Genomic DNA, 18,902 nt, shown 5'->3' on the forward strand with positions numbered 1-18,902 from the left:
GGGGTGTTTGCTTTGAGATAAGACGTTAAACCAAGAAGGTTCTTTCACCCTTGCAGGTGTGACCGAAAGATCCTTTTTAAAGAAGAACAAAGAACAATATTGCACAGAAGCAGGCGCTTCGGCCCTCCAAGCCTGCACCGATCATCTGTTCCTAACTAGACCATCCGTTTGCATCTCTCTATTCCCAGTCTGTTCATGTGGCTATTTAGAAGCAGAGACTTGCATTGTACAGCAACTTCATTGCTCCAGGATGTCCCACAACACTTTACAGCCAAATACTTTTAAAAGCAATTACTGCTGTAATGTAGGAAATATGGCAATCTGCAAGGTCCCACACAAACTGTAATGAGACAGTGACTAGATAATCTGTGTTAGTGATGTTTGCCGAGAGGTAAATAGTGGTTTGGAAAACGGGAATTCCTCTGCTCTTAGAGGAAGCACTGAAGGAATACAGAGAAAATAGAGAAGAACTCAAACAGGGAGTTAGAAGGGCAAAAAAAGGTGATTACGAAATGTCCTTGGCAAACAGGATTAAGGAGAATCCCAGGGCATTTTTTACATACATTAGGAACAAGAGGGTTGTCAGGGAAAGAGTCGGACCTCTCCAAAACAAAGGACGGGAATTATGCTAAGAACCCAAGGAAGTAGGTGAGATCCTAAATGAATACTTTGCATCAGTATTCACAAAGGAGAGGGATACATTGATTGGTAGAGTCTCAATGGGATGTGTCGACCCGTTAGAACAAATCACAATTACAAGGGAGGAAGTGTTAGGTGTTTTAGGAAGCATTAAGATAGACAAATCCTTAGGGCCAGATGGCATCTGCCCTAGATTACTGAGGGAGACAAGAGGTGAAATTGCTGGGCCTCTAACAGAAATCTTTGTTTATTCATTGGACACAGGTGAGGTCCCAGAGGATTGGAGGATCGCAAATATGATCCCATTATTTCCAAAGGGTAGCAAGGATAACCCACATAATTATAGGCCAGTAAGCTTGGCGTCCATGGTAGGGAAATTGTTGGAGAAGGTTCTTAGAGATATGCATTTAGAACAAAATAGCCTCATTAGCGATGGACAACATGGTTTTGTATGAGGGAGGTCATGCCTGACACATTTGGTTGAGTTTTTTGAGGAGGTGACAAAAATGATTGACAAGGGAAGGGCCGTGGACGTCATGTTTGTGGATTTTAGCAAAGCATTTGATAAGGTCTCTCATGGCAGGCTGGAGCAAAAGGTTAAATCATACGGGATCCAGGGTGAACTAGCTAGATGGATTCAGAACTGGCTTGGCCAGAGGGTAGCAGTGGAGGGGTCCTTTTCTGATTGGAGGTCTCTGACTAGTGGTGTTCGGCAGGGCTCTGTACTGGAACCTCTGCTGTTTACAATATATATGAATGATTTGGAAGATGATGTAGCTGGTCTGATTAGTAAGCTTACGGATGACGCAAAGATTGATGGAGTTGCGGATAGTGATGAACATTGTCAGAGAATACAGCAGGATATAGATAGACTGGAAAATTGGGCAGAGAAATGGCAGATGGACTTTAAATCCAGATAAATGCGAAGTGATGCATTTTGGTAGATCTAATGCAGGGGGGAGCCATACAATAAATGGCAGAACCATCAGGAGTATAGACACACAGAGGGATCTGAGTGTGCAAGTACACAGATCCTTAAAGGTGGCAACATGGGTGGAAAAGGTGATGAAGAAGGCATATGGCATGCTTGCCTTTATTGGATGAGGCATAGAGTATAAAAGTTGGTATATGATGTTGCAGCTATATAGAACGTTGCTTAGGCCACATTTGGAATACTGCGTCCAGTTCTGATCACCACACTACCAGATAGATGTGGAGGCTTTGGAGAGAGTGCAGAATAGGTTTATCAGGATGTTGCCTGGTATGGAGGGTCTTAGCTATGAGGTGGGATTGGTTGTAAAGTGTTGTGGGACATGCTGGAGTGACTCACCTGATGAAGGAGCAGCGCTCCAAAAGCTCATGATACCAAATAAACCTGTTGAACTTTAACCTGATGTTGTGAGACTTCTTACTCTACTTAAAATGAGAGCAGTCCTTATCCGTGCTGTTTAATTCAGTAAAATTATGGAGTAGTTTCCTTTCAATAAGGAAGAATATAATCACGGACGCCATCCTTCTGAAATGGTGCTACCCAGATTATTGTTTGTGATACTAAAGTGTGGATTTATTTTCAAAAGCCTTGCTGTAATTAGTGGGAAGGTGCTTACTTTATTATAGAGTTTGTGCGTTTGCTTCATATTCTGCAGTTCAGGTGAGTTTAAACCATTGTCAAGGATTTACTGACTGGTTCTAATTGTTTTCCGGAGCCATCAAATTAGTGGGTTGGGTTTGGGCTGATCTATAGCTAAGGTGTTATAGCAAGAGTTATTAGGCTCAATGGGGAGGGTGGAATCCAGTGAGGTAATGATTGGTTTTGTGCCAAAGTGAACAGCAATTTCTATTTTCATGCATACATTTAATATAGAAACATTCCTAAGGTGCTTTACATTGAGGGGGGAGAGGGGATGGGGTGGAAGAGAATGGAAACTGAACAGCACTGCAGAAATGTCTGTGTCAGATGGAAGGAAGGACTTTTAAGATGGAGAGGCATAAGGGCATGGAGAACAGGTTCTAGCAATTCAGAGCAAGAATGGTTAGTATGCAATTACCTTTATTTACGCATAGCTTCCTGACAGAAATGTGACTGGATTGTTCAGCATCATAATTCTCTCTTCTACCTCTGGGAACTAGGTTCCACCATTGATGTTGGCTGAATCAATAGATATCAGCTTAGACAGGTGAAATAGAAATCTCTTCCATCTGCCTGCAAGCTCCAATGTAGAGGAGCTTTTGGAGCAGCCTCAAAACCAAGTTACCACTGACACACAGCACACTTACAGAGTTCACCCTGTGGATGGTGTGAGAAATGGATCTCTGCATTAGAGTTACTTCTTTTCATTCAGGTTCAAGGCACGTTTTGAAGGCAAATGAAAGAAGGAGGCTAAGCCAGCTTTTTTATCCATGAGAGATTGCCGGTATTCCTGTCCCTTTGAGATAGAACTAAGAACATTCATTACCTCAAAAGAATTCCAAATGAGCAGGGAATAAGTGACAAATATGTATTAACACGTTGTTGTGGTCATTTGTGTGTGTATGTTGGAATGAATTAGTTTTGAGTTGGATGCTTCGAACTCTATGTGCCGCTACAATCCCTCCTCTGTCCTGCAAAGACATCTCAGTCCGGCAATGAGGATAGGATTGTGGATTCTCTAGCAGAATAAATTTGGTTGGAGAAGCTTCCAGGAAACCAGTAGAGGATATAGTTTTAAAAACCCAGTTTTGGTGAAAGCCTGTCTGTACACGTGGATGGACTAACCGTTGAAGTTGGCTGCATCAATAGGTATTGTTGGGTGAATGTGAAAGTACTCATGACTGACAGTCTTCTAGTGTACATCTAGAACGGTTAGATATGCACTTCACAGTCAATAATATCATCAATTTTCCTGATATTCTAGCTGTTAAATCAGGCCTTGGTGGAGAAAAGGGTAGTATTTATGACTAAGGAAAGGCCCTGGAGTGTATGAGCTGTTGAGGAGGGGTGTTCCATGAAATTGGACAAAGGAGTGTGACAAGGCAATCAATTATAGAAACGTAAGTTGGTAGATGGTACAACGCTTGTATGTTACGACGCTTGTATATTACGATGGTACAACGCTTGTATATTATGACGCTTGTATATTACGATGGTACGACGCTTGTATATTACGATGAGTCTGAACTGATCGAGCTAACAGGTGATGCTTCTCCTTACAGAGTAGGTGCTCTGATCTCTTCTGTTGGATTGTGGTGAGGGGACACTGATTACATTTGCCTTATGCATTTGCCGTCCCAGATAGTGGAATTATGCTTTGAACATGAAGCATTTGCCATAATTCTATTGCTCCGCCCATCACAGAATCAGAGCGGGCAATGGGCGGTCAACGGAAATGTCCGTTGACATTGGACTGGAACTTTCTGCCCAGGTCAATGGACATTCCCACTCTCGTGCAAGCGATGCCATGAAATCCCACCCATTTGTCTTTAATTCTTGTATTAAGTCCCTGTATCGAGTTAGCTGCAGCCCGGAGAGAAGGAATTTGATTTTGTCTGTTTATCAGTACAACATGAATTACACATGAACAGAAGATTATAGTCATGCTGATGTGATGTCTATATGCCTGTCCCTATCAGAGATAGAGCCCAACAGACAAGACGTATTTTTCTTTTCGCATCTGGATGAGTTGTCTGTCACAGCTGATGCTGGACTATGATGAGTTTAATTTTTTTCTGAGCCTTTTGGATGTCTTCATGCAGGGAGAAAGGCATTTATCAAGGCTGAGGCTTCAGAGAAAATTTAGTGAGCCTTAGAACACTGCATTTGATCTTCAAAATAAACTGAAATCTTCAATTGGTTTTTAGTTTCTTGATTTGTAAAAGCTTTCTCCTTTACCTTTAGTTTAGAAGCAAATTAGAAAAGGTAGTTCAAATTAGCAGTCATTTACCAACCAATGAAACTGACATTATCCTGTAATGTCATTCCTGATTGTTTTCCAAACTCAGCCCTTTGCTTCATTACAGTGTGTCCCTTGCTGGTCTGGATGTCTCCACTCCTGAGAAGGTGAGCGAAAGCCTCGAACCTGGCTCTCTCTCTATCCTCTCCTCAGTATAAGTGTGTTCCTCGCAGATCTGGCTGTCTCCACTCCCGAGAAGCTAAGTCAATGAGTGCATGTATACTCCTAATATCAATCGTATTGTGATATTTTCCACCGTGACCTTTTTCTGGTAGGTACTTCTGGGATGTGGTTTTTGGATTCAGTCTCGAGCTCCAGAAACAACTTCTACATTTTACTACAGGAAGCGATCGAGTTCCAGTTGGTGGACTTGCAGATCTCAGTTTTAAAATTACGAAAGTTGATGTGCCCACTGATTGGTAAGATGCCTTCGTTATTCCAATGTCACATTGTTACAACTTTTCCCACAACTGCTATAGCATATAATGCAGATATTATGCCACAGTGCAAATTCAGATGAAATTTTGGAGATGGGGAGGTACTTCATATGGACTCACGGGTGCTTTGTGCTGACTTGACATATACTCTAGACGTGCCCTGTACTACTTGATGATGACTTCAATATCACTGTTCGTACCCGGCCAACACATTGTCTGTTTTATGTGTCTTCTAGTCCAATCTATATCCGTGTGTGAGTGACAATGTTTTTGAAGAATATCAGGTCACAAAGATTCCAGTACGATGACCTGCCTGTCTTTAAATATGAATCCCTGGATGCTGCCCAGCTCATCCCAATAAGGCTAAAATAGTCTCACATGTTCATGGCCATGATGGCTTGAATCAGGCCATTCTTCAATGATGATTCACAGTGTTATGGTCCTTGAGAGCTTGAAAGAGATCGTAGCTAACAGATAGCCCAAAAGGAAGTTGTTGAAAACAATATCGTCCAAATGGGATACAAAATGTAGTAGTTCTTGGGACTTCTCCACAAGATGTATGGACCAGTAACAATGCTTGGCATCAATCTTTGAGAAGAATTTTGCATCTGCAAATTTCAAATTTAACTCTTCCCTTGTGAATATTTTGCATGGACAAATTTCAAGTTTTTGTTTAAGCATTTTGGACCATAACATACTCTCAATGATCTATCCAGCTTTGTGAACCATGTAATTGAGCTGCACTAATCTGTGTGCTCTTTTACTCCTCTGATTTTTCTCCATTTAGCTTGACCTTCAATTTGTCTTGTAGGTAGATGCTGCACTTATGGTGCATCAATTAATGGACTTTCATTCATCTGCAAGTGTAATGTTGCAGCTCCCTTGAAACTGCCAAAACATTCTGGGCATTTCAATGTTAGGTCACGAATTAAGGTGATAGGAGAACAAAGAAAATTACAGCACAGGAACAGGCACTCCAAGCCTGTGTCAATCATAACCCTAACTTAAGAAAACTTCTGTCCGTATCCCTCTACTTTTTCCCATCCAGATGCCTTTTAAATATTGCTAATGTGTCTACTTCCACTACATCCTCTGGCAATGCGTTCCAGGCATCCACCACTCTGTGTGGAAAAACTTCCCTTGCACATCTCCTTTAAACTTTCTCTCTCTCACCATGAACCTGTGCCCCCTTGTAATTGACACGTTCTCCCTTGGAAAGAACCTCTGACAATCACCCTGTCTACGCCTTTCATAATTTTGTCGATCTCTATTAGGTTTCCCCTCAGTCTCTATCTTTCCAGTGACAACAATTCTAGTTTATTCAACCTCTCGTCATAGCCAACACGATTGAGACCAGGCAACATCTCAGTGAACCTTCTTTACACCCTCTCCAAAGCTTCCACGACCTTTTGGTAGTGTGGTGACCAGAACTGCATGCAATACTCCAAATGCAGCTTAACTAAAGTTCTTATATAGCTGTAACATGATTTCCCAACCCCTGTACTCATGCCTCGGCTGATGAAGGCAAGTATGCCATATGCGTTCCTAAACATCTTGGCCACCTCTGTTGCCACTTTTAGGGAACTGTGGACCTGCGTGCTCAGATCCCTTTGTGTGTAATGTTCTTAAGGGTTCTGCCATTTACAGTATAATTCACACCTAAATTTGATCCTCCAAAATGCATCACCTTGCATTTAAACTCTATCTGCTATTTCTGTGCCCAAGTCTCCAATCTATCTATATCCTATTATATCCTCTGACAATCCTTGGCACTATCAGCAATTTCCCCAATCTTCATGTCATTTGCAAACTTACTAATCAGACCATCTACATTTTCCTCCAGATCATTTGTATGTACTGCAAACAACAGAGGTCCCAGCACTGATCCCTGCGGAACACCACTAGCTACACATCTCCATTCTGAAAAACACCCTTATACTGCTACTCTCTGTCTTCTATAACCAAGATGTGGGTATGCCGGCGTTGGACTGGTGTAAACACAGTAAAAAGTCTGACAACACCAGGTTTTAGTCCAACCTATTTATTTGATAATATACTCGCAAGCTTTCGGGTTAGCTCCTTCGTCAGGTGAATGGAGAGTTCTGGCCTCAGACAGAGCATATAAAGCACAGACAGCTTAGAGATTACTGATTAGATTCTGATCAGTACTCTCTAAACTGTCTGTGCTTTATATGCTCTGTCTGAGGCCAGAACTCTCCATTCACCTGACGAAGGGGCTAACCCGAAAGCTTGCGAGTATATTATCAAATAAATAGGTTGGACTAAAACCTGGTGTTGTCAGACTTCTATAACCAAGCCAGTTCTATATCCATCTAGCCAGCCCACACCACATCACAAGTGATTTTAGTTTTCATTTGAGTCTGCCATGTGGAACCTTATCAAACACTTACTAAAGTCCATATAAACTATATCGACAGCCCTTTCCTCATCAATTTTCTTTTTCACCTCATCAAAAAAACTCAAAACAGGTTGGTGAGACATGACCTTTCCCACACAAAACTATGCTGTCTATCACCAACTAGTCCATTTTCCTACAGATGTGCATATATCCTGTACCTCGATATATCTTCTCCAAAAGCAAGGAGTACTTTCCGAGGTTGATCTGTCTTGTGATGTCTGACTAATTCCATGGATTGTGAGTGTGCAAACAATTGCGGTTTTACTGTAAATCTTGACCTGTCAGAATCACTTCATAATTACGTAGCTCTTTGACACTTGACATGTTGGGCTTGTCTAGCAGATCTTTCTGGAATGCTTTCATGGGATTAGATGCAATCACCAACTCCACAATTCTGTCTGTTAGCTCAGCATCATAAAAAGTACAGTTCTTCACTCTGCACCTGCTGCTGAAGCGATTGTCAAATTATAGTCAATGAGTATGCAAGCTTAACCTGATCCTGAAGAGATCTTCCAATGTGAACCACAGCTTTTGGAGTATTTTACTTCTCCTGTTAATCCTGACCCATTCTACCTGTGGAGAACTTTATTCTCAAATGCTAGGTGACTTTTTATGGTGTGCTTATCTGATTCAGACACCCCTGAATCAAGAAAGCATTGCTCTGTACTCTGTTTAAGCCTTTGAATTGCATGGTAACATAAGAACATAAGAAATAGGAGCAGGAGTAGGCCATCCAGCCCTTCGAGCCTGCCCCGCCATTCAATAAGATCATGGCTGATCTGTCGTGGCTCAGTTCCACTTTCCCGCCTTCTCCCCATAACCCTTAATCCCCTTGCCTATCAAAAACCTATCTACCCGCGTCTTAAATATATTTAGCGAGGCAGCCTCCACCACTTCAACGGGCAGAGAATTCCAGAGATTCACCACCCTTTGAGTGAAGAAGTTCCTCCTCAACTCTGTTCTAAACCACCACACCCCCCCACCCCCCCCGCCCACCTTATCTTGAGGCTGTGCCCTCTAGTCCTGCTGTTCTTTCTGAGCGGGAAGATCAAACGGTAGCAATGGTAGATCAAACTGCAATTCAAACTGGGAAATTCTGAGGACATGCTGAACTTCCTTCCTTCCTTCTGTAATACCCTGGATGAGTATCACTTAGCTGCTTTTGCACGCTTTCCTAAAGCTCTGTCTATGAAGGCGAGCTGTGGCAGGAGCACACCACAAAGTGATGGTTTTTTATGCAGTTTATTGTTCAGCAACTCCTGAAGCCACCTGTTACAGTCGTAACCTTCTCTGATCTGATTTTTATGATTTTATTTTTTGACTCTCACTTGCTCCCCATCAATCCTGTCCACACTCTGGCTTTTCCGACTGAGCGAACCTGACACTGGGATGGGGGCGGAGGGGGAAGGATCTGGGTAAGCTATTTGAGTCTGCACCAACTCTCCATGGGCTGAATGACGACCTTCTACACTGTTAGGGATTCTGTGATTCTATGACACTGTTCCTCTTGACGTGGTGTTCTACTGACAAAACCATGAGGGATCTCGTCTGCTCATCAGCTCATTACTTGAGCACTAACTCAGCACTGTTTCCTTTGTAGTCACCACTCTGCATTTTCAGCGCTCTTCAACTCTGCAACTTTTGTTACAGTCTGTCAAAAACATTCAGGCTTGTCGTAACACATGTAGCACCATCTAAAACTGTTCACCATTGTCCGACCTATACTTGCTTAAGTCGTGGATGCAGAGCTGTGGCTGCTGTGTAGACGGGAAGAAAATCAGGAAAAAATTTGAAACTTCTTTGAAATACTCCAGCTATTATTGTACTAAACTAACTTTAAATGATGAATCAAGACTAGTTTTAGTAATTTGGCACAATTCTTGGTAATTATATCTTAGAACTACACGTTTGAGGGCGCATTTACACTGCGGCTAATGATCTAATGCTTGTAGTCCTAGTTGGGTTCCAGTCGGGGAAAATCCTGTTCCCATTGCATGATTAGAATTTAGATACAAACACAGAGATCTTTCCTAATTGAATATGCCACTGGCAGAGCTGTCCCCCCAAACAGCAGAAGTTAAACAGGGTGGGGAGAATACCTCTGTTTTAAACATCTAAATCAAGGAAAACCACCCCCCCTCCCCCTTCTGTACTTTTTAAATTAGGTTTGATACTGCTGCACTAGATTTATGTACTATCAAAGTCATGTACTAGGGAGCTGCACTCGTACTTCATTTTTAGCAGTTAGCAAAAAAAATTTGATACACAGAGGTTAATTTGCTTCCATTCACTTCAGTGATACATGCCAGTGGGAAAACATTTCCTTTAGCTTTTCTCGTTGCATGTCACAGCTGTTAAGGGGTCACCCAGCTCTAGACCTACAATGTGAGTTTAGGGTCATTACGAAAGGGGAGGCAGTGGCCTAGTGGTATCATCCTAGACTATTAATCCAGAAACTCAGCTAAAGTTCTGGAGACCCGGGTTCCAATTCCACCACAGTGAAATTTGAATTCAATAAAAAAAAGTATCTAGAATTAAGAATCTACTGATGACCATGAAACCATTGTTGGTTGTCAAAAAACCCATCTGGTTTACCCATATCCTTTAGAGAAAGAAATCTGCCATCTTTACCTCGTTTGGCCTACTTGTAATTCCGGAGCCACAACAATGTGGTTCACTCAACTGCCCTCTAAAATGGTGACTCAAGAACAGCTCCTTCCCTACTGCCTTCAACTTTGAATGGACTTACCTTAGCTTGATCTTTCTCCACACCCTATCTCTCACATTCTGCATCTTCTTTCCTTCTCCCCTATGTACTCTATGAATGGTATGCTTTTCTGTATAGTGCACAAGAAACAATACTTCTTGCTGTATACCAATACTTGTGACAAATCAAATCAAGCCACTCAGTACAAGGGCAACTAGGGATGGGCAATTAATACTGGCCAGTCAGTGATGCCTATGTCCCATGAATGAATAAACAAAAACTTCATAGCACATTGCTCTAATGCTAAGCTTGTAGTTAACTGCCTGGTAAGAGGAGTATTAGGTGTCAGTCAAACAATCAATCTACATTATTGTTTTGTATCCACATTATTTTGTATCTGCCTTTACAAACCATGTTAAGTATAGAACAGAATCGTGGGTAGTGAATATAAGGAAAGGATCATTTTTATGCAGTGTTTGAACAAGCCTTTCTAAAGTTCATTTTTCTGATCCAACAGGTTACCTGTCGCCCACACCTGTTTCAATCAACTCTGCCTGCCTCCATACAAGAATAAGAAGGAACTCAAACACAAGCTAATGATTGCTATTTCAAATGCAGAGGGTTTTGGTCTGGAATAGTAACAAAACAACTTTACCACAACACCGACTTGCATTTACACAGAACTTTTAAAGTAGAATAATGAGATTGGTGCAATATACTTGCTCGGAATGGTATGTGTCTGTTTAATGTGTCTGTACTATGGGGTAAGTTCTGTTTCATTCAGTTTAGTTTGTCCCTTTAAAAAACTCCAACTTTATGTTGAGTTCTAAAAAACCAAAAAGGAAATGGATTTAAATACTGTGGATTGCTGTTGTTTTGTGATGTACAGTAATTGCTGCTACATTTGTAAAATTAGATGAAAATTCAGTAGGAATTATTGAGCCTGATTTTAACTATATATGTAATTACATTTTGAGTGAGTTAAAATTTCACCTTGTGTCTTACAGCTCCAGATTTATACCAAATCATGTTTTTGAGTTGTAAGGTTATTATTTTGAGAATACCCTCAATGGGGATTATATTCATCCATTGACCATGGCAGCTAAAGCAATAGATAAGTATGTTATTAGATCATAGATCTGATCAAGCCATGGAAAAGCTATGGAATTTGTAATTTATTGAAATCTTTAGCTTTTAAAATCTAGAACTGCAGCAGTAAAGCCACATGTGAGTTTCTGAACCCTGAGGCTAAACTTCCCAGCCCAATGGAGTGGAGACAGGTTTGGAAATAGGAGTTGGAGGCAAACAGTGGGAAATCCCGTCAGGATTGAAGCTCCGGGTGACTTGTTCAAAGGTAGGCTGCCATGGGAATTGGCAACATGATCAGTGAAGATGGGCAGGCAATGAAGCCAATTAAGGAACCCATCAGGACCAGTTTATACCGGCACTGCCCATAGTATTGGGAGCCCAGAAAGCTGGCCTCTCACCGAATTAATTGGCAACATCAGGGCTACAATATTCACAAGGTCAGGGAATGGCCATAGGGACTCTACTCAAGGAGTTGGCCTTCTCAGTGCAGTACTTAGACATTTTACTCATCACTGATGAGCTTCCCCCTACGTCTCCCTCATCTTCAGCAACATTCAACTCTCAGGCTGCCATCCAGATACCTATGGGTATCTCAATTGGGCCTCCCACTTCCTGGATCCACCCACCAATGTCCTGAAATTGAAGTTGAGGAGGAACAACTTCTCTCAGAGGGTGGTGAATCTCTGGAATTCTCTGCCCGTTGAAGTGGTGGAGGCTACCTCGTTGAATATGTTTAAGTCACGGGTAGATAGATTTCTGATCGATAAGGGAATTAAGGGTTATGGGGAGCAGGCGGGTAAATGGAACTGATCCACTTCAGATCAGCCATGATCTTATTGAATGGCAGGGCAGAGTCAAAGGGCTAGATGGACTACTCCTGCTCCTATTTCTTATGTTCTTATGAAATGGATGGCGAATACAAAAATGATCAATCCGGAGACTCACTCACCTAAGTTACTCTGGTGACCACGCTGTGACCCTGTGCAGATTTAAGACGCAAGTATGATCCCAGAACCTGAAGTCTGATACCAAATTTCACAGCACTTAATAAATCAATGAACTTCATTTTTTACATAAGATCTTAAGATTGATAGTTCATAATAGTGAAAATGTAATTATTTTTAACTCTTGTCAAAAAATAAAGTGCTCTGGGAAAATTGAGAAATTTGCCAAAAAAGCTTGAAGCTTCAAACTGAATCATTCAGGGAGTAACTTTGTCAGGATCTTGTGATTTGAATATTTACTGTCAACAAACAGAGGCATCTAAAAGCCCTGACCTTGCTTTCAACTTGCAAGGCTAAGATAGAACTACACACGACAACCTTGGATACATACCCTGTGCTGGGTTGCTGAATGCTCTGTTGCACACCATACAATCTCTCCATGACAACCTAATGAACATGAACCCCTCCTATTCGCAGTACAAAGCAAAATGTACACAGACAGCATCCATCCTGCAAAGTCTCAGCAGCAGATTCATAACTGGAATACACAATAAAACTAATGACTAGTGAAGAATGAAACAACAAGCCAAAGCAGCATCGCCGCAGCTTTGTTTATCTGCTGTAAGGGAGTGCTGAATGTTACGTGATCGTGCCTGTGCCAAGCACCCACTTCTTCCCCTTTCTTAGACTGTCTGGAGAAGCATGGAAAACTACCAAGCTTGGTCTCAACAGAAGCATAGCCCCATTCCCACAGCTCTTCAGGGAGATAATAAAAGCAGGAAACACTCAGCAGGTTAGGCAGCACTTGTGGAGAGAGAAACAGTATGTGGGTTGTATTTTGTTGAGATCATCAGGACCTTGTTGTAGGCTCAGTTCCAGCTTTGGAACACAGAAATGGTTTGGAATTGGCTTGGAATCTTCCCTAAAGCAGCCAGTTAAGAAGCAACCTCCAGAACTCCTTTCCGATTTATGGATGGAGGGCTGTCCAGGGAACCCTCTGGCCCAAGTAGGAAGACCTGCGGTGATGTCTTGCAGGGTGGCACAGTGGTTAGCACTGCCGCCTCACAGCAGCAGGGACCAGGGTTCAATTGTGGCCTCGGGCCACTGTCTGTGTAGAGTTTGCATGTTCTCTCCGTGTCTGCATGGGTTTCCTCCGGGTGCTCCAGTTTCCTCCCATAGTCCAAAGATGTGCGGGTTAGGTTGATTGGCTATGCTAAATTGACCCTGGTGTCAGAAATTAGCAGAGTAAATATGTGAGGTTACGGAATAGGGCCTGGGTGGGATCGTGGTCGGTGCCTCAATGGGCCAATAGCCTCCTTCTGCACTGTAGGGATTCTGTGATGTCCGGCCAGAGGTGGGTGCTGCCAGCGTAGGGAGGAGAATGTGAAGGCACGTCCGAGTTATCAAAGTACAAGAAGTAAGTATTACCCCTGCTGCCAGGCCTTCAATGTGGAGGAGTAATGTAGAAGAGACCTCTTTGTCCCGTCTGCCATCAGGAGGACCCCCCCATCACTCAGTGGGGGAATTAATTGAGCTAAATTAGATGGCTGCTGCTGCTGAGTAGCCAGTGCCAGTCAGGCCACCACCTCTTGCAAAATCGTTCAGAGATGGGATTATACAAGGGAGCCGCCCTGACACGGAATCTCTCATTTTCCTCCCAGCATTGCCTCCAAACCTGTCTCCGCGGTATCAGAAAATTGCAGTGTAAAATTACAGGTCAACATTCAAGGAGGTATTTGGGAATTATAATTTTTTTTTGATGGAACAGATTTGCACACTGACAGCCGAGTAATGACACTTTTCCTGATAGCAGTTTTATGAATCAGTAATGCGATGCTGTAATTATGGCTGATGTATTGTACCTTACAATCATTTTTAAACTCAATCTTTGAATGAACAGATTATTGTTCAGCTGGAGACTTATCATCAATGTCATATTCATGTGAAAGAACAGTGGTAACGCACCACTAGTGCACCATTCTGTACACCTCCAGATTTGTGGCTGCTGAATTATATTGCCAGATTTAATAAGCTAGTAATGAATCAATGTTGACTGATTTCTTCCTGCTACCATTTGGGATAAGGTTTGACAACAGAGTAATGAGACTGGTAATTCAGAGGTTGATCCTATCTAAACGGTATTTGTAAATGTCAAAACTGAGATTGCTAGATTTGTCAGAAGTGGATATTAAGGGTCATGGGCCCAAGATAGATGGACTTGAGATACAAACTAACCATGATTCAATGGCAGAACAGGCTCAGCGGTTGAATGGACGTTTTTTTTTGTGCTGAGATATCAATTACTTCCGAGAGAGATGTTTTTCGTTCGAGAGTGGGCCAACTAACAATAGGCAAAGACTTATTTTTAACATGGAGTAGCACTGTGGAGTACAGAGCAAAAATTTATAGCAGTTTATTCGCACAGCATTTTACTTTAACTGCATAAATTTTTTTAGAACTGTCGCGTTTTATAATATAGTTTAGTAATGAGAGATTTATATCAAGTATCTTATGAAATTGAAATTTTTGGTTTTTAACAAAATGCTTGTTGGCCAACTTACTATGAAAATTGGCATCTCTGAAAACTTGTGTACTACCTGTGCTGCTAAAGGTGATATTATTTCATTTCATATTATATGTAATATATGGAAATTGGACTCAATGTAAGATTAAAAGTATGTTTTAAGTAAATAGAATAATACATGCATATTGCACTCATATATTGCTGCTTTTTGGTCCTTAGCTATGTAAATTTTGTTTTATTGAGGTTCTAATTGAAGGAACTATTCAGCCCATCATGTTTTGTGCCATTATCAGTTCTATACCTTATTTCCAGCTCTTTTCCTATATCCATAATTTCTTTTTCCTCTTGTCTCTTAAATTGTCCCAGTTTTGATGGCCATTTAGATAATGCTTTCTATATTCTAACAATTCTACAGTGGGAAAAACAAAATCTACTAACCTTTTTCTGTCTGTGTTTGTGGTGCTGATCCTCTTTTATGCCTCTTTATTCACCAACCAATGGAAGTTTCTTCACTGGATTATTTTCTCAAATGCTTTCAAAATTCTTCTATCAGATCCCATTTATTTTTAATCATCAGTGCTCCTGTGATGTTTGGCTACTTTTTCAAATAACCTCATCATAAGCTATATCTGCATATCCGAATATGGCAGCAAATTTTCCCATTCCGCCCTCCAAGGGAAGCGTAAAGGGTGAGGGGTGGACCATCGGGTTGACCTCAGGCGGGATTTTCTGATTCCAGAGCAAGTGTGGCCAGAGCATCCAGCCCACTGGGGGGAATTCTACAGTGTTGTAAGCCATTGCCACTACCAGCAAGAATGGAGAATTTGGCACTAAGCTAATCTCCATTCACTGCAGCAGGACTGGAAAATCCCAGCCACGTGCGAGGTCAGAGAATTCTGACCATTCTTAGTGACTGTATATCACCCCATTCTCCACAGTTTCAGTAGTGCTTCCACACCAAAACTGATATTTTAAGAAATACCTAACCAGTACCTTGAATTACTGTCTTTGTATTCAGTGCCTCCAGGCATGAAGTTGGAGTGTGGATACATGGAGCCATAACAAGCTTTGGCAATCAGGAGCATTGATTATGAGAGTAAAGATGTAATGATAAATTAATACAAGACAATAATTAAAGTACTTTGTGCAGTTTTGGATGCCTCGTTAAACACCATAATCTTCTGTCTATCACATTTACTGAAGACAGTAAGACTTCAAAATTTTTTCCATACACCCAGATATAGATTGATGTTGGTTATTATCAGTATTACCCAGGCTTTCTCATCTGAAATGAATGTTACAAATCCACCAAGCTTCGTGTGAGGAATTCACCATTGCTACAATATTTTGCACCCATATTCCTAGTGTAAATTTGATGTGAACTTGTCACTCTGTCAAGGAGCAGGAATTGACAGAACTAACTGTGCAATATTTTCACTGATGCTTGCCCATTGACCAGCTTGTATAATACTGTGTACGTCAAATCCTTCAGTGAAATTGTTATCAGCAAACATAAGAAAATGCATTTTACCACCCTTCCTTATTATTCTAATACATATTTGGACCCAATCTGGCAAAGACTAATTATGTCAAACCTCAGTAATATAGGTGACGCAAATCTCATGCACACCATATTATTGAAAAAGATCTTTCTGTAGAATTTAAATTTAGCGACATTCTCCTCGTCTCGTTTCTTGTGTGTCTTTCTGTCTGCTTTTAAGTGATACTGGTGCATTTTTGCTATTAGGAAATCTATTCATTGGGAAATGAATATTGCACTGTGTGTAATATTGGAAATATTGTCCATAACAATACAGGATTTTGTGATGTGCTATTTTATTTATTGCTATGTACTTTGTGTGAATAGCAATCAGTTTTCTATATTTGAATGCTAATGTTGTGATGTATTTTAATAAATCTGTTTAAAAAATTAATCTTTGTTCCATAAGGTTATCGGCATTAAGTTATAATCATTTATACTGATTTGATTTCTTAAACAATTGTTTAAAATCTTAACTTAGTACTTGTTGAGCTTGTTTTTATGACACTGGCATTACAGCACAGCCATAAGAAGGTGAATTTTCCCAGGCTGTTGGATGAGGTTTTAAAGGCAGAGGAATTGGATGTTGGGCTGGTAACCCACCATCTTTCTGCCTGTCTCTGGATTTCCTGGGGCGGGTGTCGATGAGGTCAGGGCATCTCTGTTTGAAGCTGGAAGCCAATGGGAAACCATTTTACAGGTGGTGTGGCTCTTCCCAATGGTGCCTGGGCCCCTCACTGTGTTGGAAACATGGCAAGATAAAGAAGGTATGAGTACAGCAGGTAATCAGTAAGGGCTCAACCTGCCAACATTGCAGAATTGAAATGGGGGAAAACAGCATTCGATGGGTGAGCCATAGTATAAGGTCATTGCTGAGGGGAGCAACTCCTTGAATTAAGTTCTCTCGGTGGTTTGCAGCATGAAGAACTTGATGTCATTCCACTGAGGCCAGCTGGAGAGATAAATTGTTGACCTTTGAGGCTGTCTCCTTACACGGGCTCCATGCACTCTGAGGCTGGCATTCTCTGAGAAGAGTACTTGTCTCCATGCCCTCAGAGCTTCTATATGACTGCAAATGTTACCTCTGTGGATTGTGAGGCTATCCGTCCCCCTCAGGTCCCATCTTCCTTCTCCTTCAGCAGATTTACTGTCCACAAAGCACAGTTCTGCCGCTGTACCTTCTTCCGGTGTCCCTTATAAATAGCTGATGTAAGTGCTGCTGGTGTCCCTTTAAATATCTACTGTACATGCTGTCAATATCCATTTAAATAGTCATATGCCAAAATCTAGCTGCCGTTTATCTTAAGAGTCCCGCTGATGGTACACCTCTGTCATGGGTTTCCCAACAGCGAGGGGTGCATTCAATGGGAAACTCGGTTGACAAGGGTGGGACCATAAGATCCCGCCTCCAGCAAGTGGCACACAGCCTCCCACTGCCGCGAAACTCACTGCGGAGAGAACGGAAAATTCCATCCATGGTCACTCTTTATTTAGGCTTTGACTGCTCTTCTCACCGGCTGCACCTAATTGGATGTCGATCCTGGATGCGCTTATAGCAACTTCTTCATTCGAGTAGAAGTTAGTATCCCCGCCTGTCACGTGGGAGACCAGGATTCAATTCCCCAACAGGGAGCCACCAAGTTCCATGACAACGCAGTAGCAGTGTTTGTTACAGATGGCACAGTGGTTAGCACTGCTGCCTCACAATGCAAGTAACCTGGGTTCAATTCCCAGCTTGGGTCACTGTCTGTGCGGAGTTTACATGTTCTCCCCATGTCTGCGTGGGTTTCCTCTGGGTGCTCCAGTTTCCTCCTGCAATCAAAAGATGTGCGAGTTAGGTTGATTGACCAAGTTAAATTGCCCCTTAATGTCAAGGGGACTAGGTGGCGTAAATGTATGGGGTTATGGGGATAGAGCCTGAGTACAGAGTCAATGGGCCGAACATCCCCCTTTTGCTCTGTAGGATTCTATGATTCTAAATAACTCCTTTTGTGTCTCACTTCACTCCCTTACTATTTGATTTGATTTCCTATCTGTTATCCCTAAATTAGGGTGGCATGGTGGCACAGTGATTAGCACTGCTGCCTCATAGTGCCAGGGACCTGGGTTTGAATACCGGCTTGGGTCACTGTGTGGAGTTTGCACATTCTTCCCGTGTCTGCATGTGTTTCCTCTGGGTGTTCCTGTTTCCTCCCACAGACTGAAAGATGTGCTGGTTAGGTGCATTGACCCGAGCAAGTGTCAGAGTGTGGGGATGAGGATAATTTTGCAGTGGTTTCATTGCAGTGTTAATGTAAGCTTTACTTGTGACCAATAAATATACTTTAAATTGGCTGGGCTCCTCAGAATTTAGCCGGATGGCCTGCTACAGGTGTCATTAAGATTCTGCCTATTTGACAATAGAGATATCTTGTAAATACAAAGTTAAAATAATTGCTGCTACTGTTAATTAAAGATGAATATTAATAGTATAGACACAAAAAAATTTGATGACAATACTGAATGTTAGAACTCACTCTAAACTTACTGTTTACCTAATAGTCTATTTTCCCAATCCATCACTCTATATGTTAAATAATCCAAGATCATCTTTTACTTAAACAAAACCCAGATGTTCCATGTTGCATACAGTGAGATCCTTTTTTGACTTATGATCAATTATGTATCTCACCAC

At 41.7% G+C, this 18,902-nt stretch overlaps 1 protein-coding gene across 2 annotated transcripts in view; it reads left to right on the forward strand.

Annotated features, from left to right (window-relative positions):
- Window positions 1-16,586, forward strand: part of hectd2 (HECT domain containing 2) — a 111,874-nt gene extending 95,288 nt beyond the window's left edge. The window contains exons 20-21 of one of the 2 annotated variants that reach the window (XM_080205519.1): window positions 4,844-4,987; window positions 10,649-16,586. In XM_080205519.1, the coding sequence (XP_080061645.1) occupies window positions 4,844-4,987; window positions 10,649-10,769 (265 nt within the window). In that variant the 3' untranslated portion in view covers window positions 10,770-16,586. The remainder of the gene's footprint in view (window positions 1-4,843; window positions 4,988-10,648) is intronic. The other variant, XM_080205520.1, reaches the window with a different exon arrangement.
- The last annotated feature ends 2,316 nt before the right edge of the window (window positions 16,587-18,902 follow it).

The sequence above is a fragment of the Carcharhinus amblyrhynchos genome, chromosome 17 (assembly GCF_965287045.1).
Source record: "Carcharhinus amblyrhynchos chromosome 17, sCarAmb.v2.hapA, whole genome shotgun sequence".
In the NCBI taxonomy this organism is placed as follows: Eukaryota; Metazoa; Chordata; class Chondrichthyes; order Carcharhiniformes; family Carcharhinidae; genus Carcharhinus; species Carcharhinus amblyrhynchos.